Source organism: Ciconia boyciana, chromosome 3 (assembly GCF_034638445.1).
Source record: "Ciconia boyciana chromosome 3, ASM3463844v1, whole genome shotgun sequence".
Lineage (NCBI taxonomy): Eukaryota > Metazoa > Chordata > Aves > Ciconiiformes > Ciconiidae > Ciconia > Ciconia boyciana.
Genome location: NC_132936.1, coordinates 40127901 through 40154656, shown reverse-complemented (window position 1 = coordinate 40154656; position 26756 = coordinate 40127901). Strand labels below are relative to the sequence as shown.

At 40.6% G+C, this 26756-nt stretch overlaps 1 protein-coding gene across 1 annotated transcript in view; it reads left to right on the top strand.

The window, feature by feature from the left end:
• The window catches only part of TBX18 (T-box transcription factor 18), a 49012-nt gene extending 23687 nt beyond the window's left edge, over positions 1 to 25325 (top strand). The window contains exon 8 of the mRNA XM_072855402.1: positions 25287 to 25325. Coding sequence (XP_072711503.1) covers positions 25287 to 25312 — 26 coding nt within the window. The 3' untranslated portion in view covers positions 25313 to 25325. The remainder of the gene's footprint in view (positions 1 to 25286) is intronic.
• The last annotated feature ends 1431 nt before the right edge of the window (positions 25326 to 26756 follow it).

The following is a 26756-nucleotide window of genomic DNA, read 5'->3' as shown; positions in this document are numbered from 1 at the left end:
CTCATTTCTGCTTCAACAGAGGACAACAGGAGAAACTTTAAAATCACAGACAGTGTCAGTATTAATGCTAGCAAGTCTATGCCATGGGCAGTTCAACAGAAGGAACATAAGTCATCATCAGGAGCAGCTCACAGGTTCTGTGGATATTTTTTTCCTGTAAAGATAATACATCTAATTAGTACTGTGTAGAAGTGTGTTTAAAAAGTCTGAAGAGTAGCTACTTTCAGAGGTTTATGTATCAACTTCACATATGAAATTACTATTTTGTTGCACTCTTCCGAATGCGCTGTCAAGCTCCCATGACATTAATGTTTAAGTTTACTCTGAAGTCCAAGTTTTAATATCAATAACTGCGATTTATCTTAACGAGGTAATGGTTAGTCTTTGTGGACTGCCTTTTCACTTCTGCTGACAAAATATATTTTCCTTTGTGGCCTTTCTAAACATTGGAGGTAATGCCCAGGTTTCAAGACGAGCGCTTGGGCTCCAGTTCTGCGGCAGGGAATGGCAGGAGAAGTGGAGATAGCACAAACGGACCCTGCAATCCCACCATACACTTTTGAAATGTCACTGGTACTGTAACGGCACCCTCAATGTATAGTTCTGTCCAAAGAGATCTCAGTGCACTTCTCACAGGTGTCTGTAGCCTAAAACGAGAACTGACATCAAAGGCTAGTCAAGAAGGGTGAAGCATGATGTGAAAATACTTGTGCTACCGGAAAGCTGGGCTATTGCAGTGAACGTTAAGTGTAGCCCCAGCACAGACATAACCTATGTCAGCACTGCAGCCACTTGGGCTAGGCCGTGCCCTTATGTTCATTTGCACACCGCTGGGTTTTATTTGGATGCTGTCATATAGACCCAAAAGTAAATTTAGAGCATGTTGGAGGAAACCTGGACTGCACTGCAGCCAGTGGTAATGTTGCCATTGACTTGAGCTTCATGGATACCACATTTTCAGACCCTAAGCCATGCCTTTCTCTGTTGTTGAGTGCTTTACCCACGGAGCAGCTGTAGTTATACTGTTTTCAGGGATGTTATTCTGGCCCTTTGTGGTGATTTTCAGGTGGATAACTGGCTTTTTGTGTTTCACATGCTCATATTTTTTTAAATTTTTGCTTCTGCAGTTTTTGAGCCACAGTCTATCTCACACTGAAAGATAGGACAAGCCTGCAACTCTGTGCTCCCTCCCCCAGAAGCCTTGCCTATGGATGGTGTATTCCCTTCCACTGCAGATAATTGACTATATATTTCCCACAATGTTTTTATTGTATTTTACAGAGAAAAGTAATAAAAATAGAGGCTGTATCACAATCAAAGCAGTGTTTCCATTCCTCAGGCAATATTTTTCACTAACCCAAAGGAAACACCTCCCCACCCTTTCCTGGTTACTGTGCTTGGTATATGGTTCTCAGTAAGAAGAAAACCAGATGCCATATTTAAATGTAAGATGGCAGAAACCAGAAAAATGGGTCCCAATTCAGGGAAATGTTCCCAGATAGTCTTTGTATTCTTTGAAGTGCAATATGGACACTAATGTTGCCAGAGACATCCTCAAAGACCCTTTGATAGATCACCAAGTAGATAGCTGTTTGTGTGTGGTAAATGCCTCATTGACACAGCGTGCACTGCAGATTACCTGCCCCATACTCAGGCAGGGCGTTGTCAGTGCCACACAAAGACGTGCGAGCAAATGCCATTGATGTGGTTCTAGTCATCCTACACAGAAGTGTAGCTTCACAAGTGTTAAACAGACCCCAAAGCTATGTTAAGAGACCAGTTCTTGGGGAGAACTAGTTACGTGCCAAGCCCATGCAATCCAGTTATCCCCGTGGTGGTAATTAAATAGCGTCTTACAATGAATATAAAAGCAATTAATCTAAGCAGGCATTTATTTCACTGTGCTATAACTGAAAAGGATATATTAATTTCCTCAACATTTTGGGAAGGGAAGGGGACTGAATGTCTGGTGGTTGTAATATTGAATGTTTCAGCCCCATAGGAATTTTTTTGTGGAAAGAGGGGAGCCTTGGAAAACAAAATTTATATCAAGAGAAGGCAAATGAAGGCTGGTCTATGAGCAAGGAACCTTTACACATCAAAATATCCCATCACAAATGTCTAAAAAAGGTCTGTCTGGTGTCACGTCTTTGCATTCAGCAGAGGACAGAACTGTTACATTTAGGAGTGAAGTGATCCATGATACCTTTAACTTATGAAGTGCTGGGTAGAATGAAGGCCTTTGGTAAGTTAAAGGCTGAACTACTTAAAATAATCTCAGGTTGAATGTCTGCCATTTTAAGTCTTTAACATTCTGTTCTCTTTTTTCTTTCTTTCTTTTTTTTTTTTTTTGAAAAATACTATTAGCAGAGATGAGATGATGCTTAAAAATTTCCAGACAGATGCATCTCCAAACTTTCCCAGAGATGAAGGATATTCAAATGTAGTTTGGATTCACCCATTATATAGATAAATTTACTTTATAGCTGGCCACAGCTGTGAAGTTTGGATTCAGATCTGTAACTCCTCTGAACTTTGAAGACTGCAGTCAAATCTGTGGTTTTGGATTTGAATCTCCAGTTGCTTGTTGCATCAGACTTGTCATTCACATCTGTTACACTGACAGCTCAGTGCAAAACTCTGATACCAGTTTCAGACTCTGCAAAGCTGAACCTCAGAAAGGCCACTTCTCAAGCGCACTGTTACATATGAGCAGCGACAGCAGCATATTGCAGGTCTGTAGGTTAACAACTCTCTACATGCCATCTAATGGCCATCAGTGACCCACCACAGAGCACTGGCTGGTGGGTCACAGGTTGTTGGCTCCCGCCCTGCAAAGTATGCTTTACATACTTCCTTCATATTACGTTTCTGTGTAAGCGAACACTGTAGCTTCCCACAGGGATATTACGTGATCTTGTGTGGAAGGAGAGAGGGTTGGTGTAATTGCAAATGGGATGAAAGCTGGTCCTTGAGACACTCTCTGAGGGCTTATCTATACAGAGTGGTTGCTGAGAAATAAACTAGGAGGTGAATTTACAACACTTCAGCTCCACAGGTGGGCACTCTTAACATGCAGTAAGCAAGAGGGAAGGTGCTCCATGTGGAAAATAAGAGAGAAAATACTCCACACAAGTGATGTTCCCACGAGGATACAGTGCTGTGAGGCAGAGGTCCCACAGTTTCCCTCTCTTGTTTGCTCTACAGGCAGACCTTAAGACTTCAGCCACACTGTAAAAAATAACAACCCACAAATGTCTGTCTGGGAGGGTGTCACTGGTTGTCACCATGGCATAGACGGCCTCACCAACTGCAGTGACGGAGCCACCCATGGTAAATGCTGGACAACTCTTCTGACCTGTTAAAAGTTGGCAGAGTATTTGATGACAGTTGCAAGAATCTGATGCACAGCAGTATCCTTTACAGCAGTTTAATCTTTGTCATCAAATCCCCCAGCAGCCATGATTAATAGCAGCACTTGAGCTTGTTTTGAAAGTTGTATATTTGGCAGCTATGAACTTTGATCTGTGGTTTCGCTTTAAAGAATCATTATGACACAAACTTTTCCTGTAATCCTTCCATCTAATTAAACCACACACAAATACTATGTGGGGAAATATGATGCTATTGATATAAGCTGTGTGTTTATTTCAATATTTTAGGCACTTTATTAAAGTGGATAGTTGTTCCCAGCAAGATAGTAGATAAGCTCCCCAAAAACAATAACATCACCCAGAAAGAATATATAAGAGAATTTCCCAAGGCCAAATTCGATTAGAAACTTTCTTTGTTGATTAATACTGTGCCCTTGAACCCGTTAAGGGCTCAGATGTTTTAACCTGAGCTAAAATTACTAGCATTTAATGAATCCAGCCTACTAAAGTGTACTTTTCCACAAAAAGTTTGCCTTTGTTCCAGATAGTCAAAGGACTTCAATGTCTAACATGATAGTATCTGTCTTCCTGTAGTAGGGTGTTCAGTATTTGGATACAATTTAATGGGGAAGTTTTCAAAAATCCAAGAAAATTTATTTTCATATAAATATTTTAAACCATGAAACTTCTATCTTTTTGTAGCTGAATCAACTGTAAACCAGACATTTCTTGCTGGTCTCTATCCTACTGTACACTGTGTAGTGAAATTCCCATCAGGTAGACAAAGCTCATGTTTTCAAGCCTAAAATACAAACTGTGGATCAGAGTCTGAGCAGTGTGTTTTCTAGGGATGAAGTGCAGGGCTGCATAGTCTTGACTGAGTCGACTTGCTTGTGTATTGCATCTTCATGACCCCAGCATTCATGCGGGAGAGGGTTCCTTCCTCTAGAGCAGGCTACCCAGGTTGTGAGCAGCGGTTTTATGGAGCTGCCTGGAAGCTGTGGAGATTCTCCTAATTGTCCTGAAGTGTGATCTGGATGCCACAAAACTGAGAGATAACAGAGGTGTAAATCACCATCTTGAGGTTCCATCTGCTGCCAGGTCCACCAGTGTTTATATTTGCCGATCACCATCTTTTCCGTATTTTCTGGGTAGACTTTCGGCCAGCTGGCTCTTGACTAAAACATAACTCCTGTCAGTACTGGTTAAGCCCAGTGACCATGGTTTCTGAGTCAGTTGGAAAGCAGACAAAGTACCGAGTGCAATAATTTTCCCAAATTGTCTCACAAATTTCCAGAGACTTCATATAAATGTAGAACAGCTGAAGCAACATGAGCGATCCCTTAGGGAATTCGCAGCTGAGCGCCCTCAAGCAGAGGGAATAGCTGCCCATCACCACTCTCTGGACTTGATCAGAAAGGAGTGAAACAGAACTGCTCTAATGCAGTTCCATCTCCTCGTGCCAGGTTCTCCGGTCTTGGTATTAATCCCCTGTGATGAGCTGTGTCCAAGGCTACCACAAGACCGAGCAGAATTAGCCGGGACATTTGTCATGTGTCTGTTGTCATGAGGGAGGCTGGATCAGTGGCCAGAAATGGCCTTGACCTAACCTGCTCCTGAATAGCTGGACGCAAGTTACTTGAGCTGTCATCCTCTCTTTAGTGGCTCTTCTCTGAAAAGCAAAACTTGCGCAGGTATCCTGGAATCCCTCCTACATCTGCACAACCAGGGCTTGGAGTGACAGTCGCTGGCTGGGCAAAGTGGAGGTGTCACATTGTTCTCAACCAGCCACAAAGTCTTGTGGGTGGATATAGGGTCAAAATGTATTTCATATACAACTGGCATAAAGTTTTGTATAAAGAGCTTATAAAACCTCATAAGGACTTTTTACTAGATCAAGGGCCGCCTCTTGTTCTTATTGAACTCAATGGGAATTTTGCTACTGACTTCAAAGGAAGTTGAAAGGAGCCATGAGGGGTTGATTTCCACTACTACATGTGTGCTTCTGCACACCAAATTTGCAACTGGAAGAACAGTGTTTTAGTTGTTTTTTGTTGCTGTAGTTGTTGGGGGTTTTGCTACTTGAGTTTGTATAAGCACAAGATCTGCTACATGCAGATAGTCTACACGCATGAGCAAATAGCTTACTTCTGTTGTGCAAAACTGTCCATACACTACACATTGCATACATGCCTTTAGAAAAAAAGATGCACTCAACTACCTCATCTGACTGGCATAATTCTCCCCAGGGATCAAAATCTCTCCTAAGCACGTAATGACTGGTGACGCAGGTTCTGCACTTATCACTGTCAGCTGCATAAAAACAGATCAAACATAAATGCATCCTTTGCAGGTCTTTTCCCAGGCTGCAAAATGGAAAAGTTCAGCATCTATTCTATAAGCAGGCACAGAGCAGCCTTAAGACCAGATTCAAGAATCCAAACACTTGTCAAAATGGTTTGGAACTTATTTTAACTTAAACTACTTCTGAATGCATACTTTTCCATTCCTTCTCTGCAGCAATTTGCAGAGGATGACATTTATCAAATACACCCAAATACACTACGTTAGGCAAGAGTGCTTCTTACACAGGAGTATCAGTTAAAACCTCAATGGTTCAGAAACAGGCATGAAGTTACAATGGGGGCACAATTTAAAAAGTAGTGATTCGGTGCGAATAGGGGAATGACCTTACAAATACCTGGCAGCTCTGTACAAACCTTGTGTGCACTAGAGGCTCCTGGGGGCCTAAGCAAAATCAGGTTGAACTCATTTCTATGTCAGTAATAACATATTCTGTCTGCTTTACAGTTGATTGAGACCTTGCTGCTGATAACTTTCTTTTAGGGATGATTTCATAAGCTGTAGATCTTCATGTTAGGAAACACTCCAGCATTGCGTGCTTCAATAATTACCATCCCATTCTTGATAGTTATACATTCTCTATGAGTCTAAATAATTCCACTATTTCATAGATTTTTATGTACTTCAGACATTAGAAAGCATTATCATAGCCTTCCTCAGTGATGCTGTAGCCAAGCCACATGTATTTAATTCCTTCAACCTTCCTTTGTGAGAAGATGCCAAGGAGACCAGAAGAAAAGTTGAGACAGCATCTGCATCTCTGAGTAAGGACAACAGAAATATAATAACAGAAAGCAGCGTGGTTGAGCCCTCTCATCCTCTCAAAAGGGCTGTGGAGAAAGCTGCTCTGCTTGCTCCTCCCCTCCTGCATGGCTCTTTTTCTGGATTGGTCAAACCATGGGCATGGTGTAGAAGATTGCTGAAGTTTCATAGAAGATGACTCCTGCTAAATTGGAGAGAGTTCAGGGACCCATATGATGCGTGTAGGAGGAGACTGACTGTGTGGAGATGGAGAGTAGCAAGTCAGGAGGCTTGGTGAAAGCCTACACAACCTTGGGGTAAAGAGTTTGGGTAGTCCCATAAAACATCATCACCTGGTTGCCGATGAGAACAAATCCAGTTTTCTGAGCTGACTGATGTTTCTTTCCTCTTCATGCACAATATATACTTAAGATCTCACACTCTGAAGCTAACCCAGTCAACTTTTCAGAATAGGTTTAATATATTTCATTGTATTTGAGGTCAAAGGGCTTTGCTGCAGCTGCAGCTCAGCCAAATAATCTGGACCTGTTGCAGGAGTTACTAGTCAGAGCTCTGATTTGTGTCAGGTGTAGGCTCAAACCAGATGTGACAGGGATACTTTCTGGTGTTGAAAGCTAGGGAAGGTGTCCCACACTTCCTGGGAGCTTAGCCTTGGGCAGTATATACTGAAGAAAATAGATTTAAAAGGCAGACAATAAAAAAGTGACATTGGAAACTGAGTTATAATTCATCTAATAAACAGAAACGTCCTATACCATGGTTGTGGTTGTGCCTAGTGTTGATTTTTTTATGCTTTCTGTAAGGCTTGCTTTATGTTCAGGATTAGCTTTTCAACATCCAGCAGTGATAAGAGCTTTTGAAGGGATGTAGGTAGCTATACGTAAGATAAAGGTACAGAGCAGCTACTAGCTTTGTTTTCATTAAAGTAAATATAGCTACCAAACCTGAGAAAGTGTCCTGGAGACAGGCACTGACACAGAGGACTGATTTGGAGATCTACATCTTTTAAAAGGTGGAGTTTGGGCTAAGAAGCCTTCACAGTTGAGAGGGAATGAGTAGACTGAAAGGATATCTGCACATATGAATAATTGATACACACAAATCAAAGCTCACGGTATCACAACTGTGCTGGGCTTGCCTGTCATCTCTGGCAGCCCTCAGTGCGGAGTGAACAGGTAAGGACATAGCAGAGGTCCTTGTCACCCATTTTGACCTGATAGGCAGATGTTTCAACCAGAGCGTTTCACACCATTTTGTCATAGGGATTTATTTCCGTAGGTCCTGGTGGGACCTCACAGATCCTCACTTTGCATTGACAACAGTGTTTCAGTGTAAAATAATCAGTGACTGAGAGTACTCTGATGGACAGTTTCATTGCGACAATTAACAGGAATTTTCTCACATTGATATGCTAGACTTCTTTTTTAAAGCTGTTCAGGCCACTTGCTGTTCACTAAAGGTCCAGTACTGCACCCTGTTTCCCTAAATGTCAACAAAGAGGAGGAAGTGTGTGAAATACCTATATGTTACCGCCTGCTCCTTAGAACCCCAGAATGCACTCTGCATATGTAAAAGCACAGCACAGCTCTCTTCAATAAGCAAAATGACAACACATGTATTTAAATATCAGAGCCTGAATGGAGTCTGCTTCTTTTCCCACACCTCTGTAAAATCAAAGTTTGAAACCCTGTAGGAGCTCTTTTAAAATATCCTGGCTTCCTTGCTGCAGACCATATGTTGTTTCAAAAACCAGGACTGCAAACTCGAATAATTGCATGACTTGCATTCTATCACTGTAGACTGTGCTCCACTGGCTTCAACTGGCACGGTTTGGTAGCTGTTACAGATGCCACAATTCATTGCTTTGAAGTCTGCACATTAAAAAAAAAAGGCGGGGGGAAGCTTTCAAAAGATTTGCCTGACTTTCTGTTATGAATAAGTCGACATTTCGCAACATCTGTCAGTCCCTGCCACTTCAGCTTCCTTCCTCCGCCCAGGCTTATGTGTTTTATGTTAATACTGGAGCAGCTGTGGATTCACGCTCCGAGTGAGGTGCAGCAGAGTAGTAAGGGCAGGTAACCGCTTTCTCTGGGGATCAGACCACGAGGTGTTGCCTTGCTGCTGCTGACACGGGGTAGGGAGCAAAGAGAGCATGGATATTGCAGTAATATCTGCCTGGGAGCAAATTGTCATTACAATGGTCTGCAGTAGCCTGTCCTTGTGGAAGAGGCTCAGATCATCCCTGAGGAGCCTACAGGTACCCCAAACAACCTCCCAGCACTGCTCAGGCATTTACCCCTTCTCTACAGCTCTGAAGAAGGTGTTATGGACAGCTGTGTCTTGGATCACTGGGGTGCAGATAACCTTCTCCTTTTTTTGCTGTTTGGAGGCTCAGAGCAGTGAATCCATGCTCTGCTCAGCCCCACATCGTGACTAGTTCAAGTGTTACCATCAGAGGAAAGAAGCCTTCCCTGTGCTGTTTCTTTGGTTATTGATTTTCATATTCATAGATGCAATCTGTATAACCTCAGTCAGCTGTTAAATGATAGGACTCAGAGAGAAAAGTGTGTCCCAGGTGGACTTACCACCAGCTTGTTTTAATTAGTTCTGGAAAAAAAAAAATATTGCCAATGGAAGACATCAGTGCTATCAGTGTTAAGGTTAAGCTTTGACCATTAAAGTACTCGAACACTACGAAAAAGCACCATTTTGGCAACATCAGCTGGCTCCCAGGAGAATTTGCAATGTGATATCATTTTGTGTGCAGTACAATTTCCCCATTAAAAAAATGACGCCAGCCCCTCCTTGGCATGTTATTAGCAGGGTTCCTCGCATAGTGCTCATGCCCGGGGAGGTGTCCTGGCCATGTGCAGGGTGCTGGCTATGCCGAACATTGGCTCTTTCATTCAGGCTCCATGTGGAATAATTCCACCCGGGTTGTTTTCAGGTTTGAATTTGGGGGCTGGAATTCATCACCTCGGAGGCTGCTTCCCCCGATTCAGTGGTGTGTTCGATCACAAGCATCTGTAATCCCTGTAATCCATTTCACCCCACTTGCCTTTTGCATGGAGGATGGGAAGAGGAATGGTCTGACTCCATAAAAGCACATAACACTGCCTGTGACCCTGCTTAAAAGCCAGAGGAAGGTGTCCTTGAAGCTATTAAGAGGAACTATGTGACAGCTCTTTACGCTATTATTTTAAGTATCGGCTTCAGCTTCCTTATTAATTTCCAGTATATTTTTGTTTTGTTTTGTTTTTATTTGGTAATAATATCCTGAGCACGGCACTCATCTGGTTTAGCTGAGGTGGTGCTACTGAGGTGGGGTTCCCCCCCCTTCCCCCCCCATACTGTTGGTCTGTTTTATAGAACATGGGAAAAGGGTCAGGGCAAACATAATTAAAATGCCAGCACATGAGCAGATTTTGTCCACATGTTCTTAAGATCTTGTTGTTCTCGGGTTTGCTGTTTCTATGCACCAGGTGTTAAGACCAAGTTATGTTAAAGGGGTTTCATATTAAAAAAGTATATTTGATGTAGTATATTATTAGCTGGCAGCGGTGCTGTCTTATCCTAGCAAGGTAAAATGGAAAATTTTTGCATAGCACTGCACTTTGCAATCTTAAGCATCTAGGTCTTGGGAAAGTGAATGCATTTCAGCAGATACTGCTTTGTCTCTCCCCCGACAGCCATGATTTGGGAGGGTTTCTAAATCTTTGCCACTTGAAATCCCATTGAGCTGAAACTTGCCCAAAAAACTGTCAGCCTTGTTGCTTTTTTTTCTTTAACATGCTGTTCATTACTTCCATATACCTTCTCCCACAAATAAAAAGTGGCAAAAAAAGGAAACAAAGGGCTTTTTTAAAAAAATACTAGAAGACAGATTTCAAACTGGTGGTGATTTACAATCCTTGCAAACAATTAGGCTTCAGTGAACACAGAGATTTTTTTATTTTGATGATTAACATTGTTAAAGAAAAATATTTTGAAGCCTTGAGATATTGATGTTTGAAAACAGTAATTAGAACCATGCTGCATTTTTCATAAGGATGAGATTGTCTACCATGATGCTTGCAAAAGTTCAGATTTAAAATTCAAAAACATTTATCCAGTATCCCATGTTTAACTAAGAACAATATAAGAGGCAAACATGAATGGAAAAGTAGTTAGAGGTAGAAGGGGACATTTTTCTCATGTAAAATTCTTGAGAAGAAACCACCTTTGCTCCTGCTCCTGCCCTTTTTAGTTAACAAGATGCCTAAACTGGAGATCAAAGTGACACACAGAAGTGATTCTCTGAACAATCAAGGTTAAAGCTCAGCTGCTCCACTGTCGTCATCTTTCCTGCACCTTCTAGGATACCTCCAGGGGCAGGATTCAGGGAGGGGAAGGCAGGAATGAGGATGGAACAATGCAGAAATAGAGTGAAATGTGAATATAACATGCATGCATAAATACACCATGCCTGGGTCGTGTCATTGTGTATGAGGGAAGCTCTACCAAGAGGGCCCAATGAACGGAACAGCCACCATTTGTCAAAGACTGGAGTCTGTGCACATACACAGGCTTTATATATATTCTTCATAGATATCTACAATGCATGAACTGGTTGGCTAGTTACTACTTTACAGCCCATGGCAGAAAATTGGAACTTCCAGGTTTCCATTCCCATTTTTTTTTCCCAAAGAAGACACGTAGATCAGGTTAGATAAATTACTTTCTACAAGCACTGCTAACTCTCCCAGAATTACAAGGGCACCTAGGGAGCCTAGCTCAGATGTAGCAAGACGTCTGTAATTAGGTGGGATGAATCTTATCTAAAATCACTGTGCTAATAATTCTGACTTCCCCTGGATCTCCTTGCATATGCGTAGCCATCATGTTCGACACATGACAGCCCTTGCGCACGGCAACTGCTTGTCATTTGTCCAAGATTTGCTTCTTCCAGCCCTGTGGTTTCTTTGGAAAAGGAAGTGCTTTTCTATCACCGCTTTGCAAGGTGCTATCCGTTAGACAGAGTGACATTTATACCTGTGCCCGGAGCAACACCTTCTACACTTGGCTGGACTGAACACAAGCCCTTTCTGTTTCTCTTCCTGAAGCGACGCTCGGGAACGTTTTGCTCTCGGTGCTGGAGGTGCTCAACTGTCTGTTCAGAAATCTAAAATCTTAGTGTTGTGAACATCAGCTGAGGGTTAATTCTTCCGGCACTGTAAAATAATACTGGCAACACAACTTAGCTGTCTCTGTTCTTAAAACAGGCCTTGGCTCTTGCTGGTACTCCATGCCTTTTTACAGACCTGAGAGCAGAGGAGGTCTGTAATTTCAGCAAAGTTAAAATCCCTTTCCTTTGTCAAAGACCTCTAAGAGCTTTAGTATAACTAAGAATTAGGTGTGGGCCAATCTCTCCCTCTCTTTCTTGCCTTTTTTTAAAATAAAAAATTGAGCTATGCCCCCCCTCCGTACTGACACAAGGTTGTGTTGTTATCAATATCATGGTAGTTAACATTAAGTGGAAAGTTGTTATTTCACTTAGGGTAACTCATTAGCAGTAAACCAGCCCCGTATATTTACTTATCTATGCTGAAATAAACACATTGCAGCAGTTGTGACTGTTATAGTTACAACTGAAGTGAAACTTCCCATTACAACTCCCACTTTTATATCTAATTAGAATGTTCTTAATCTCGTAGAAACTTTGCTTGGCTGAAAGATTGTATTTGCACTCATATGAGGAAAGCATTCATGGTTTTATCAGTCATGAGTGATGTAGTCATTTCTATTTCATACCAATATCCACAGAATCTTGTCTTCATATTATATATATTATGTTTACATATATAACTTATTATTTTATATGAGTACTTATACATATTTACACATACATACACAAACACATAAACTGATAAGGAAAAATATTTCAGCATTAGACTTTCAAAGAATTATGAAGTTAGAACAGAGTGAAAGGTTCACAATGAAACTTAAAACTTTACTGGCTATAAGATTTCATTACTAACACAAAACTCAGTCCAATACTTTGCTCAAGCCAGGGTCAATTTATTTTTAGCAAGGGGGATGGTCTTGTAGTTAAAATACAAGTGAGGGTAAGGTTTGATTTTCGACACAAACACTTCCCATTGCTGAGTAGCTCCTCAAAAAAAAAAAAAAAAAAAAGGGAATAAGATCTGTTTATTGGCAAGAATGTAACCTTGCTAAACTCTGTGCAACAACTTTGGATTTGCCTTGACCTGCTATGTATATGGGAAGGATCTATATGTTTGCTTCTTCATGTTGTTTCTTCCACTGCACAATATCACTACTTAATTCTTCCACTGACATTGCAGAGGAGAGGTGGGTGTGAAATAGCTCATCCATGCAGCAGCCAGGAGTATTTCTTTAGATACAGATGTTGACGTGGTTAGATTCTGTGTCCTCCCTCCTTTCCCATGTGAGTGCATTCATGCCAATGAGAAGGTTTTCAGAGAAGAAGGGGTGTTAATGCACACACAGTTGGACCAAGTTCCTGAATAGTCATCTTGGAAACAGTTTTAGGAGTCTCTGCAGTTTAGGAGTCATCTCCTCAGGCAGGAGGCAGGAATGCTTCCTGTTTTAGTCAGCCGCAGAGCCCGAGGTGTGAATGAAGAGAAAAAAGTTCTTGCAATAGTAGCCACAGTACACAGTTAACATGAACAAATCTCACAACCAATTACATTTACACAATCATTTGCTGAAGGGATTAACTCCGAGCAACCAATTAATTTCTGAACTTTATTTGTAAGTGGGACGTACAAATAAAGTAGTTATGTTTCTAGATATCTAGAAACATAATGTAGGTAGAAACAAAGTAGGTCTTAGACAAAAAACAGAAAGAGGAAAAGCAGGTGGGTTTTCCCCTGGTAATTGCTTAACGCTCTTCACTAAATAATTTATTGTTATAAAAAAGATATCTCGAGCTAATAAAACTACATAAAAGTTGATGACTTTGCTGATAGATCTTATATGTGAGAAAAGTTGAGAAGGGAAAATGAGTCAGTATCTCTGTCATGCAATAAGGTTTCAAAACATTCATCATCAGGAACTGGGTTCTTGCATCTCTGAAGCTATTACACAAGTCTGTGACATTTTCCTCAGAAGGATTTTGGAAAAATATATACACACATTGAAATTTTACTCCTGCCATCAGTTCCCTCCTCTGCGTGCTGGGGAAAACAATACTTCGTGAGCAGAGACATTTTAAGGTCCTTTTATGGAAAGACCATTGTGCCCAGTATTGTGCTAATATTTTCTTAATCTAAGCAGATGTTTAAACAAAGTTGTAAGACTGCAGCATCCGCGGCTGCTGGGAATCGCCCTGTTCCAAGGCAGAATCATGGAAAGTTGCCATAAGGAATTATTCCTCCGTGAAAATGAAGCACAGGTCTGGAGGTGACAAACTACCCCTGAGGAGAAACAAGGAACCCCTGGAGAAGTTCTTTTCTTTGGCACTTGGCTTTATATGAGTTAGAAGCCCCCCTGGGTCTTCTGCAATTTTTCCAATGGGTGGGAAACACAGTTAACATTCAGGAAAAGCAATTTTTGACTGCCAAAACTGCAATGTCTGACAGTTTTGCATCCAAGCAGAACTGATGAAAATCCAAATATTTGTGGATTTTGCTTCAGATGCAAATATTTTGTATAGCTTCAATCCCAAATTGAAGTCCCAATGGAATTTTGATTAAAACTCCTGATATTCATACTTCAGTGTTTCCCTCATTTCAAATAATATCAAGCTGAATATTTCTTAATAACTTTCTGAGTGGATATACATGTCAAAAATATTTTAGCCTAGTACATGTTTATAACATGGTATGTGTGTTTTCAAAGCTGATTTCAGTGAGGATTTTTATGCAGTGTGTGTTTTATGGCCAAACTAACAGAAAAGATGATTATTTGCCAGGAGGTATCATTCAAACAACCAAACCACACTCTGCTTGGCCTTGGGTCAATCATGCCATCAATTGCCTTATACAAAATCAAACTCTGGAGCGAAAAAGTCACAGCTTAAAACAGCATTCAAGCTTGTGATACCGTTTGGATTAGCAGAAAGGATATTGCCGAGGCTGAGTAAGTATCACTGTCTTCTGTCAGCTGAGTAGACACAGCAGACAGGGCAGAGCTGATCACTGGAAAGAGAATTATGTGTGAAGTGATCTCAATTTTTAAAAAATATCTCTGTATTTTGTTTAATATATTCAGTGATTACAGATACGAGCCTTCATATTAGTTCTTTGAAGCACACAGATTAGGAAGGTTCAGCTGTTTTGTCCTTCTTGAAAATCCAGAAAGCTTTCAGCAAGGTTTCGTCACCGATGCCTGCTAGAGAAATGAAGCTGCCGTGGGATGAGAACCAAAACTCTGACGTGACTAAATAACTGATTAAAAGCCAGGAAAGAAAAGGTTAGGAATGAAAGGTGGAGGGAAGTCATGAGTGAAATCCTGCAGGATCCGTGTTCTGGCCTGTGCTGTTCAACATGTTCGTAAGTGATATGGAAAAAGGAGTGAATAATGAGGTGACAAGGTACACTGATGATAGTGAGTTATTTAGGGTGGTAACGACAAGGGCCTCTTCATGGTCGAAGAAGGACCTGACAAGATTAGGTAACTGAGTAAACGAAAGATATTTGATGTAGGTAAATGTAAAATAATGCATAAAAGAAAACACAATTCTAGTTTTACCTATTCAGTGGTGGGCCCCGAGTTCTGTTGCCACTATCTTTCATGAATGAGATCTTGGCGTTACAATGCTCTTCCATGGAGACACCATCTCAATGTGCAGAAGCAGTGAAGACAATAAATCAGATGATAGGCAGTGGTAGGAAACAGAGGACAAAAAGTACATATGGTTATGCCACCATACAGCCTGGGTTGATGGCATCTGGAACAGTGCATGCAGTTCTGGCCTCTCTGCCTCCACAAGGGTGTAACAAAGCTGGAAGAAGATCTGGCGAAGAAGAGATGTCAAAGTAGGGCACAGCTTCTGTGAGGAGTGACTGAGGAGAGCAGGAGACACCTGACAAGAGATACAGTACTGCTCTCTAAAATCACGCTGGTTCTACAGAAGGCAAATAGGAAATAGACACCCACTGTCTCTTCTAACACAAAGCCAGTCAAAACAGAACAACGAGACCTTATATGAAACTAATGAGTGGCAAGCGTGAAAGAAACAAAGGAGATATTTCCTCCATAAATCAATGGTAAACTGTGGAACATCTTGCAACTGGATAATTTGGATGCTAACAGTTACTTAGGTTAAAAAACCTAGTAGAAAAAGAAGTGAAATAAAACCCTATTGAAGGTATGTAAACACAAAAAAAGCAGTTCCAGGCTCGAATACTCCCTAAACTAAAAATAACCAGGGACTGAGGTTGTATTTTGGGGAAATATTACTGCAGACTTGCCCTGTTCTTGCTGCCTTCCCTAGGCGTCTGCTACTGCCACTCTTGGAGACAGGACACTCAGCTAAATGGGCCTCCGGTGTGGCCCAGTCGAACTACACTTATATTCTTGTATTTGCGACTCATGATGTATGTTAGCTTGGTTACACCTTAGTGGACAAGTGAATCTTTAACTAGGAAAAGTAAAAATGCTCCCCCCCACCCCAAACCAACAAAAACCCAACAAGTGTTTCTGGTATAATTCTTGTATAAGTTTAGCTGAATAATGATTTACAATCAGAAAATAGTTTGATGGTCACAAATGTTTCCTTGAGCATTTGAATTTCACATGGAAAACCAAAGACAACTACTGTGAATCCTTCCCTCCATGCTCAACAAATTCACCTTCGTATTTCTCTTCTGCATCAAATCACTCCAGTGTTTTTAATCCTGCTCTTGGAAAAGCCACAGGAATACTTCCATGGATCACTGTAAAAACTTTTGTTTATTTCTATTTGCTGGTTTTTATTAAAATAAAATCATCTTATATGTCAAACTGGTTTGAGACACGCTGTTTAGTCACATCACAGAAAGCTACATTAAGGCATTAGTTGGGCAATATTCCTTATCCAATCTTTCTACAAGCCTCTCCCCTGTATGAAAAGAACTTGACCTGGTAATCACAGAGCACACAGGAATGACTCAGTCCTGGAGAGTGTACAACAAACAGGAATAGCAGCACTGCCATCAATCCTGACAAAAATAAGAAATTCAGAGTCGTTGAAATGACAGACACACACTGTTCTTGCAGAAGAGATAACAACGCTACCAACCAGAAAGAGGAGCAGCAAGAGCAACTGTTGCTAAACACAAGGGGATTTTTGACAGGCTGTGATGATAAGGAGTTCTCAGCTGGCAGGCAGACAGAACACATCCCTGCAGAACATCTTTAAGTCAGGGGATGCCTGTTAGCCAAAGTGCATGCAAACGAATAGTGTGATGCAAAACAGGAGTGAAAGATAGAACTCATGTGGCAGAAACCATCATCAGGGATGGAAATTTTAAAAAGTAACACAGCCTTGTGCCACTGTGAAGTCTGTACTTGAACTTTTCCTAGCCAAAGTTGTCTGCTGCAGCTGAATCTGTTCCCAGCATTTCTGATGTTCCCTGTTTAAACTAATTGTGCTGTCAATCACTGAAATACTCAAAAATTGCTAGGAAATCCTGGGTTATGAAGCTCTACTCCACCACTAATTTCACTGTCATCAATGGGAGACATTTGCACTTACTATTTTTTCAGCTGCAAATGCCTTCTATTGAAGCTAAACATAATCCAATACCATTTTCTTTGGGTTGTTGCTTGGAGAAAAAATAGGATATTTTGCTTTTTCCTTCTGTCTTAAAATGAGAAAGTAATTTGAAGATCTCAATATCTTTCAATATAAGAAAAAAAGAGAGAGAAGAAGAAGAAAGAGAGAGAAGAAAAAGAAAGACTCTACCACCAGTAACTGCTTCCTTCTCAGTTCTAACAATAATTATTTAAGATCTAGAATATTTGTTAACTGTGAGATTGCCCTAGAGCTCTGTCTCTCTAGCTTATCAGAAAAAAATTACAGGGTCACTTGATTATAGTCTATGGGGAACATAACTCTGGTAAGAGAAAGATACAAATATACAGCATCCTTCAATGGCTCGAAGCTCAAGAAAAACAGAAACGTAATTAACCATTGAAATACCCATGTGATAAAGGTTTTCTTCCAGGAAATTTTAAGCCAAGGCTGGCTATTTAGCTAGAAGACACATTTGATTCAATGCAAGCTCTTGAGCTTCAAGCAAAAATTCAGTCACGAAAGTCCCCGTATCATTGAGGGCCTGAAAAGCAATGCATTCATTTTATAGGTAGAGAAAGGTAGAACCCCTAAAGTGAGTCATACTTGTGACTGAGAATTGGCACCCAGCCTGGCAGAATCAGCTGCCAAATGGGGTTTGGGAAGTGGCCACCTTGAGCCAGTGCTCAGGGGTCTCAGGCAGTGCAAAGAGCAATCTGAAGCCCACACTTTCAAAAGCCCTTGGTGGCAGCTTGAGTACTCCTCAGGTCAGAGGTCTAGTTCCAAATAAGGAACTCCAGCTTGGTGCCAGTCCTTTTCTTTTCAAGAACAGCTCACCCTGGCAATACCTGATCTCCTCTTTTTTCAGACACCACAAGGGCAACCTTCTGTGCACACCCAGACATCAGCCTGAACAAACTGAAATGAAGAACTTCCTGAAAGCATAGGAAATTGAAGCTCTGATCGTCCTTCTTGCAGAAGACAGGGTCTCCATAAGACAATCAGGGAGATGAGATGGGATTTGTAACAAGTCTGAGCCTGTTCTCCTTGAGGGCTTCTCCTTATTCTACCAATAGCATGCCTTGAAGTGCATTCTTACATCCCAACTGCTGATGCTTTTAGTCAGTTCCTCACCTAACAGAGAAATGACAATGTCCTGTCTGAAAAGATGGATTTGGCCAGATACCAGTGTCTTTTTTCTTTTTTTTTCCTCCCTGACAACCTCTGATTTACTATTTCCACAAACCTACTTTAGCTTCTGGAAGAGCCACATAGCAACATCAGGGAATAATATGTAATAGGTTTGCAATGATAATAATTCCAAATTTTGCATTGCAAGACCAAATGTGGGACAATGGTGACTTATGTATGGTCCTAAACTGTATCTGCTGGGTTTGTTGATCTGTGAAAGGTGAATTTACTGAGGTATGGTCTGTTCTGTACCAGAAGAATACCTGATTAAAATAAACTGCCACAACTGGTTTTAAATATCTCTTCTCCTTGCCTCTGTTTAAAGAAGTCTTGAGGATGGGGAAATTGAGAATATATTGCAAAATTTTTGCCTTGAAAAACAAAACATTTAAAGCAAATTCGTCTGAAGAGGGCACTGGGAGATGCTACAGGGTTCTTCTGATGTGAGCTCCTTGGATTCCCAGACATAACTCTTTTTACTTCAGCATTTGTCTGTAGTTGAATCCTCCATAACTCTGAGGAGCTTGCTCTTCCACTTCCCATCCAAAAAATAATTTAAAAAAAAAAATCTGTTCAGAAGAAGGTTATGATGCAGGCTTCCTACCACCACAGCTATGTGCTAGCTTCAGCAGGGCTGCTGGCTGTTGTGCTTAAAGCATGCTGACATTTGCTGATGCCTCTGTGAACAACTGGCATGATTTGTGATCTGCTCTTTGGGCAGGCGAATGGCAGGCGAATGCAGGCAGTGCACTTAGCAGGTGGGCGCCTGTCCTCGCAATCCAAATCCCTGGCTGATATAAGAGAGCCAGTGTATCCCCATTTCTGCTCACTTGGCTGCTGATACCACCACCTTCTTAGTTATTTATTTTTAGCTGGGACTGCGAGTAAAGTGGCAAAGCAAGTTACCCAGCAGATTCACATATAGTTTGCTACCAGACTGGTTCTTGGAGTTTGTCATACTCAGTATCACCTGTGGATTGCTATCTTGCAATGTAGGAAAGAAAGGGAGGAATGAAGGAAAGACAGGATATTAGAAGCAACACCACCAGATATGACTCTTCAGATCCAGGTTCTGATTCTCTGCACTGTTACACTAATGTATAAGCAAAGAGCATTTACATTTCATTCACATTCAGTATGCATGACTGGAGAATGTAGTCATTCATTTTCAGCGAAATTATTTTGCATGTAATTGCCATCCTTGGCCAGAACTTTTCATGTGTGGAAATAAAAAACCAAAACCAAAGAAAGCAGGAGAAACAGAAAAAGATATTAACATGTGCCCTGCCCAGCTTCATTGCTTGTGCTTTCTTTAGCACTCATCAAGATGAAGAAGAGACTTTGAGTCACATTCCTGCAAATCTGCAAAATGCTGTTGAATTCACTGAATCTGGGTCAAATTTTGGGATTCTGCATGTCATGAGATGACTGAAGCTCACAAACGTTGGCTTAGTTTCAGAGTCTCCGAACATGAAACACAGAAGTATGCCTAGTCATATTAGGAACAAGCTTCTAAGGACAAACTGAAAGTACACAATAAGCCGAACTCTTGCTGGGAAGGGAGTCACTATTTCCTCCTTACTGTTCTGGTGCAAGCCCTGAAATGGCTGAAGTCTCTGGGAGTAGGAAGCTTGCTATTGACATCTATTGATGAAGAGGGAGAAAAGCAGCTCAGACTGGCCTGAGAGCACCACATATCAGAGGATGGATAGGGCCGGGAGCCCTTTGTGAGCATCTGCTGGTGAATAAAGGGAAACAACTAAAGCAGCCCAAACTTATTTTCGTCTTTTTTGTGGCCTGATTTGCTAGAAGTGCTTCTGGGTAGGGATCTATTCTGAGAATCAATCTTTCTTACTTCATAAGAATTAAATTTAAAGGTCAGACCATAAAAATCTACTACTTACAGCTAGCTATGTGGGTATAACATTTTGTCCTGTACACCATTCAGTTTTTATCCTCTTTAGGTCATTGGCTCTTATGCTAAAATGTTGTACAATACAGTAGCACTACTCTGCCTTTTTCTACCAGAAATTCAAATCATTTAATAACCAGCATTGTGATTCCACAGCACTTACAGTGTTGTCATATAATGCCTATGTATATACATAAATCCCAGCTTTCATTGTGTGTACACACTGCATGACCGGGGGATCATTTTCACATGTAGTTATTTGCTATAGTTCCCTCATTACTGTCTAAGTGTGGTTTTAGTTCATTTGCCAATTTTTCAGCTTTTCAAGAAGAAATACAGGCAGGAATTGCCATCAGGTTCCCATTTCTAGTGATTCAGTTTGCCCTATGTCATAAACCCCTTTGATACACATAAATATGCTTTCACATGCATGCGAAGAATTGTTTTCAAAGTACAGCATGGTCTCACAGACAAGGAAAACTGCCTGAACATGCTTCCAAACATGGACCAAACACAGTCCTGCTGGGTTTGACTGCAGCTCTTCACAAGTAAATAAAGTTGCATCCGCTTACACCAGGTCTGAATTTAGCCCTATGCTTTCTTGTAAAGAACAAACAAATCCCAACAACAACAGCAAAAACAAGCCTGAATGTATTAAACAGCTATTTAAATCGTTAAACAATATGGACTTTCTTGTGCATCAGCAGGGAACTAAGCTTTCCCCAACAACACTCTGTGATGGATGGTGATGCATTCGTGTCAGCTCAGCTGGCAGGTCCAGCACCTTTAAGGAGGGTCATGCATCTTTCCCAGTGTGTACCAGTTTGTACTAGGCTTGGAAAAGATGAGAGGGAGGAAGCAAGCTTCTTGGATCATCTGAAAGAAGACTTCAGTTATTGCCCTTTAATTGGGCAGATCCTGAGGTAGCAGGGCAGTGCACTGTCACCTAGACTCAGAAAGAACACCAGTAAAAGACAAGGTTCAGGAGATTCAGGAGGATATGTGCAATTAGCAAGTCCACAGAGCAGACAGAAGCCCAGGTTGTTCTCCGACTCCTAGGTTTTTTCTTTTCTGCATCCAATGAAGTTTCACCAGTTTTCCAAAGCTAAATAAAAAAGAATAAGTACCAACAACACAACAGAAGCCCTTTCTTAAAACTCTTAGAGCAGATTTTGTGAAGACTCTTAAATCTACACAAATCCTAACATGAAGACAATGATAAACCCCACTCACCATATTCATCCCAGGTTTTATCCACATGTCAGTCTTCCACCCCACACAGGGCCGTGTGGTTGCTTTAGTCAGCAAAGCAAACTGCATGGACAAATTAGGATGCTAAAAGCACAAAACTATTGAATCACATCACCTCTTCTGTGAATCACAGTTGGCAAAATAGGGACATTCAAATATAAAATTATTTGGGTTTGTATTAATTGAAATACAAATTTAATAAACACAAGCATCAAGTTGCATTTTGCCTTACTGTGAAACCTTCAGACCTCCTTGAAGTCATGAGGAACTATCTTCTCTGAGAGGTAGACATACTCCTTTAGAGGTACGCTGAAGAGGTGCCGCACTGCAATGTAGACAGAAGTTGACAAACTCCTTATGTCCTCCTGGTCTGCCTTGTGAACACCAGCTGTTTTACGTACGTACGTTTCTGTCCATGTGATGTTATAACTAGATGTTGAAATAGGACAAAAGTACTTGGGCCACCTATGCTCTTGGATGCAGCACTGAAATTCAAATGTCCTGTGTTTAATCCATTAGCAGAAGAAGATAACTGCCTTTTTATTAAAACTTGGCAATCTGTTTCATATTAATACAAACACTGAGAAGAAGAGTATAAATTCTTAGTGAGCAGTACTCCAAATGTACATTTGATTGAAATTATGCTTCTTCAGAGAAGTAGACTGTATTTATATATTTTGGATGGAATGCTTATATTTTTTGGCAGGCCCACACATAGAATTTGCATGTTAATATGCTAGTATGGATACGCTCTTTTTAAGTAGCACACATCAGAACTCATATTGTTTTCCTTTGAGTCCCTACCACAACATCACTGACTGTAGGAGGTAGATGAGGCTTTTAAGAGAACCTAATAATACAACACTGTTGAGCTTCACAAGTTCTAGAACTCATTAACCACCAGCCTGTGTAAAATTTCATAACATCTGAAACATTTAACACCCATGCCCATCAGAATGGACACCTAGGAAAGGGTAAGAAAAAATTACTCAGGCATGTCTATCAACTAAATCTATAGATCATAAATTCACAATACATTTCATTGTAATTCATGCTACCAGCCAAGCAAAAGAAAAAAACATACTCGGAGACTGACAGAATTAATCTAATGGCATGTTTATGAGGCATCACTTTTTAGTTTTATTAATCCTTCTCCTTAAAACTCTGAAGTTTTGTACTTGGAGTTCATTTGCTACCTCTGAAGACAAGAGGATTCCAGAAATTTGAAAACCCAGGGTATAGATGTATATTATAGCTTTCTCCAGAATCCACTGCAAGATACTAAGCACAGCCCTGTTTTAATTTTCTTTTTTATTTGCTTAGATTTTCAGTAATTATAATAGTAACAACAAAACCACTCCTAGCTACCCTCAGATCATTTCCATGTAGTCTTGGCCAAAAAAGATTTTTTGATTGTGCTCCTTAAAAAAATACCACTTAAAGACCTCAAAATGTTCCCCACATGCTTCAGACTGAAAAGCTGAAAATGGCTAGCCTTAAAAATAGTAGAACAAGATTTACTGTGTAGAGTAAGCTTTGCCCATCAAGACAGATCTCAAGAAAAGTTAGATAGATGTATTCAGAATTAAGGTATGAAATTGGCTACTTCCTGCAGGTGCCTCAGAACTTTTTTGCTTTTGAACAATGTCACCCATGCCTATGAAGCTCGTGATCATATGGCTGATACTTGGGCGCACTTAGCAGGAGCCTGTGCTTCATTTTGCAGTTCCAGGTACCCAACCTGAGTGAGTGTTGCACAGCAAGAGTCAGCACTGGCCACTTCTTAGAGGCACACTAGTATCTTCCACTCCAAGACATTGTTAGGAACAACATCTGAGAGACATAGTCTAGAAGGTATGGTTTGTTAAAGGAAAACAGTAAAACTTTCTGGAAGTAGGACAGGAAGAGGAAAGGAAGTCCTCAATATATTCAAGGGATAAACAGAATGAACATTTTTTTTTACAACATGTGCATGCAATTCCCAATTACTTCAGTCAGACCTGAAAGGCTTCTGTTTAAGAGCTAGATATGATAAAATAATTAGGTGCTTATAAATTAAGTGCCAGACTTTAGAGAGGAATCCAGTCCCCTTAGTCAGGTACAGAAAGTTCCAGCATTGTCCAGTGGGAAAGAGAGGTGCGCAATGCTCGGTGGTTACAATTCCCTCCCTTCAGACGGTAGGCTCCTGGCTGGGAGCTGCAAGGAGTCACTTATACCAACCCGCATACCTCGCATCCTCTCACACAGGCAGTTCCCCAAAAGCAGTATGTGGAAAAAAAAGGCAGCATCTGCCAACCCTTCCTGTCTTTTGGTACTATTCAAGTATTACAGCCCTTGTCCATGAAGCAGAAAATTGAATGGGAGGTTCAGTGCCCTGCTCAGTCTTCATGAGCTCAAATTTCCATCTCCAAGAAAAGCATCTTAATCACAAATAGGGAGGTGCCGTATAAATGTGAACAGCTTCTGAGTGAGAGGAATGGAGATTTTGGACCTTAATCTGCTTGACTTTGGCCGTGATTCATATATCATTGAGGGAAAGGGGGAGAAATTAACCCAAAGTCCCTATCCAGCAAGGGCCTATGCACATCACTGGCCATATGTGGGTGATCTGCTTGAGTATCTGGATTCAGACTGGAGCAGGAAGGAAAGACGATGCAGCTCTTCAGGGTCCTCCCACAAAATTACTTCTGTCCCTGTGAGATGTCAGAATGAATTGCCGCTCACAGTAGATTGTGCAGCTGTTCGAACTATGATTTGCTGCCCTCTGGGTGCTTGGAGCTTGGCTCTCTCACACACTGAACACGCCTCTGAGCAAGAAATTCCCAGATAATAGTGGTTAGATAACACGCCAAAGTAGCTGATACTATTTTTTAAAAGGTTTTATCCCTCTTCTCCTCCCTTAATCTAGTGGCTGACATCTTAGATATTGAGTCGCTTGGGGCAGGGCCCACGTGGTCCTATTTTTAGAACGTACCCAGTACATTATATGCCTGATGCAAGCCAAATATGTTATTATAAGTCGGTATTGGAAAAAGGTTGTTGTTAAGAGCAATGCACTTATGAGGTTGCCAAGCAGGCTGTGGGGACTGCTGGACGGTACACAGCGGATTTACCTCCTCCTGCCCAAATGCCTGCTTCCACATTTCAGAAGCTAAGAGAGTGGCCGCTCCACTGAAGATACTTGCTGCATGACTTCATGCCTGTGAAACTTCATCAGAGCATTTACCTACTCCCATCTCCCTTCTTCCTAGTATTTCTTCCTTCTTCTCAACATCCTGGAAACTACAGATTAATTTTCTGTGTGCCCTTTATGCAGTCCCAGCCTCTGGTTAATGACACTTGTTGCGGCAAGTTGCTTCAAAAATTGTTTCATGAATTCAGTTCCTTCGGAATTTCCTTACCAATGACCCAAAAGGTTTCCTTTCTTCAACAAACTCATTTTAGACTAATGCAAACCCTCTCTCAGTTAGGTTAATCTATTTATTTATTTATTTAAACAAGCCCTTTTCACTAAGATTCTATCAATTCTATCTATCAATATATGTATTGATAGATACATTGATTTTCTATGTATTGAAAAGCTTCTGAGACACAGCTCTGAGTGTTCATGATATAGAAGACTATTAATGATCTTTTCCAGGTCTCCTTTGTGACCTTATCACACTAATAATGTTTTCTATTCTGTGCTTAGATAAATTGCAGAAAGCATACCTGTGACATTTTGGAAAAGAAGCAAGAACTTTTAACAAGAACACTTTTAATTTCTGATCTACATGTTTGTGCCAGAAGAGATTTACAGAGCTGGAGGCTTTCCAGTCAGCAGGGACTATCTATCTAGAAGAGGAGAGAAAAACAGAATTGCCGTTTACACCTCTCAAGGACATTACTCTCTGAAGTCTGTAAGACACAATAATGTACCTCCAATTTTCTTTCCTATTCCAAGTCCCATTTAGAAATCAAAGCAAAAAAAAAAAATCCAACAAATAATATTAATTTATATCTATAAACCTCTGACATAAACACTTCTTTTCTGAAGTTTCATTTGTTATATCTACCCCTGTGTCTTTATTTGCTGTGTTTCTCTTCACACTTCATAACAAGATATGCAAAGCTTTATTTGGATGAGTAACAAGTGTTGGTGATTTAAATGCACTGGTCTCAAGACTACATTCATTTTTATTTCTCTCTCATTTAATAACCCTTATACTAGTATTCTAAAATATGTAAGCCTGTATGTATAGATCACATTCTATTCTCCTTGGTTTTGTACTATTATGTTTTTTATGTAGCAATTGCAGGTGTCTGATCTACTTTTACCATGCAGATCTGGGATACATTACATCTTAAAGACTATTGTGTGAAGAGAAAAGCCAGTGAAAAACACTCAGATTAGTTCTAATTTCTCTGTAGTTGATTGTTGTTTGTGTAGTCCATCAAGAATTAGCCACTTCTCAAGTAAGGGACTAGGAACTGATTATAAAGCAGCATAGGAATATTTCTATAAAGTGTTGAAATAGTTTCCTAAACTCACTCCAGAAAAAAAGGAAAATAAGATTTTTAAAGCATTTACTTCCAAGAAATATGGAGTAGTCCATAGAACTCTCTATGTATTTATTACAGCTGCTCCACACTTCTGTTGGATGTGATGGCCACAGCCACTGGAATATGTAAGAGCTTCTCAAGGAATGGTGTATGAGCCTAGTGTATTTCTGTGGTAGCAGCTTTTTAACTTTCTTTCTTTGAAATCTTTTAAATTTAAAAAAATGTAGATGATATCCCAAGGCAAAGTCAGTGCTGTACTGTGTATACTGGAATAGATTACAGTGTAAATAGAGGAAAAATGAAAATAAAATTCCAGCTGAAATACTTGTCCAGGAATAGTCTACCCAGATTTAAAGGTTACAAAAAGCCAAAACCAAAGAAGTCTTTTCAACACTAATCTTATTTTCAAATTATTAAAGTCTTTCCAATAATAACATTGGTTTAAAAATAATAATAATATTTACCATCCCCGAAGTGCCAGGAATCAAACTCTTTGGGGTATTCATTTTTAGTTCCTAAGTGACACATGGCAAGATAATATTACCTTCCAAGAGTTTCTGTGCCGGGGCTGGGGGCTCAAACAGGTCTGCATTCCCCAGAACTTTGCGACCTGTCTCTG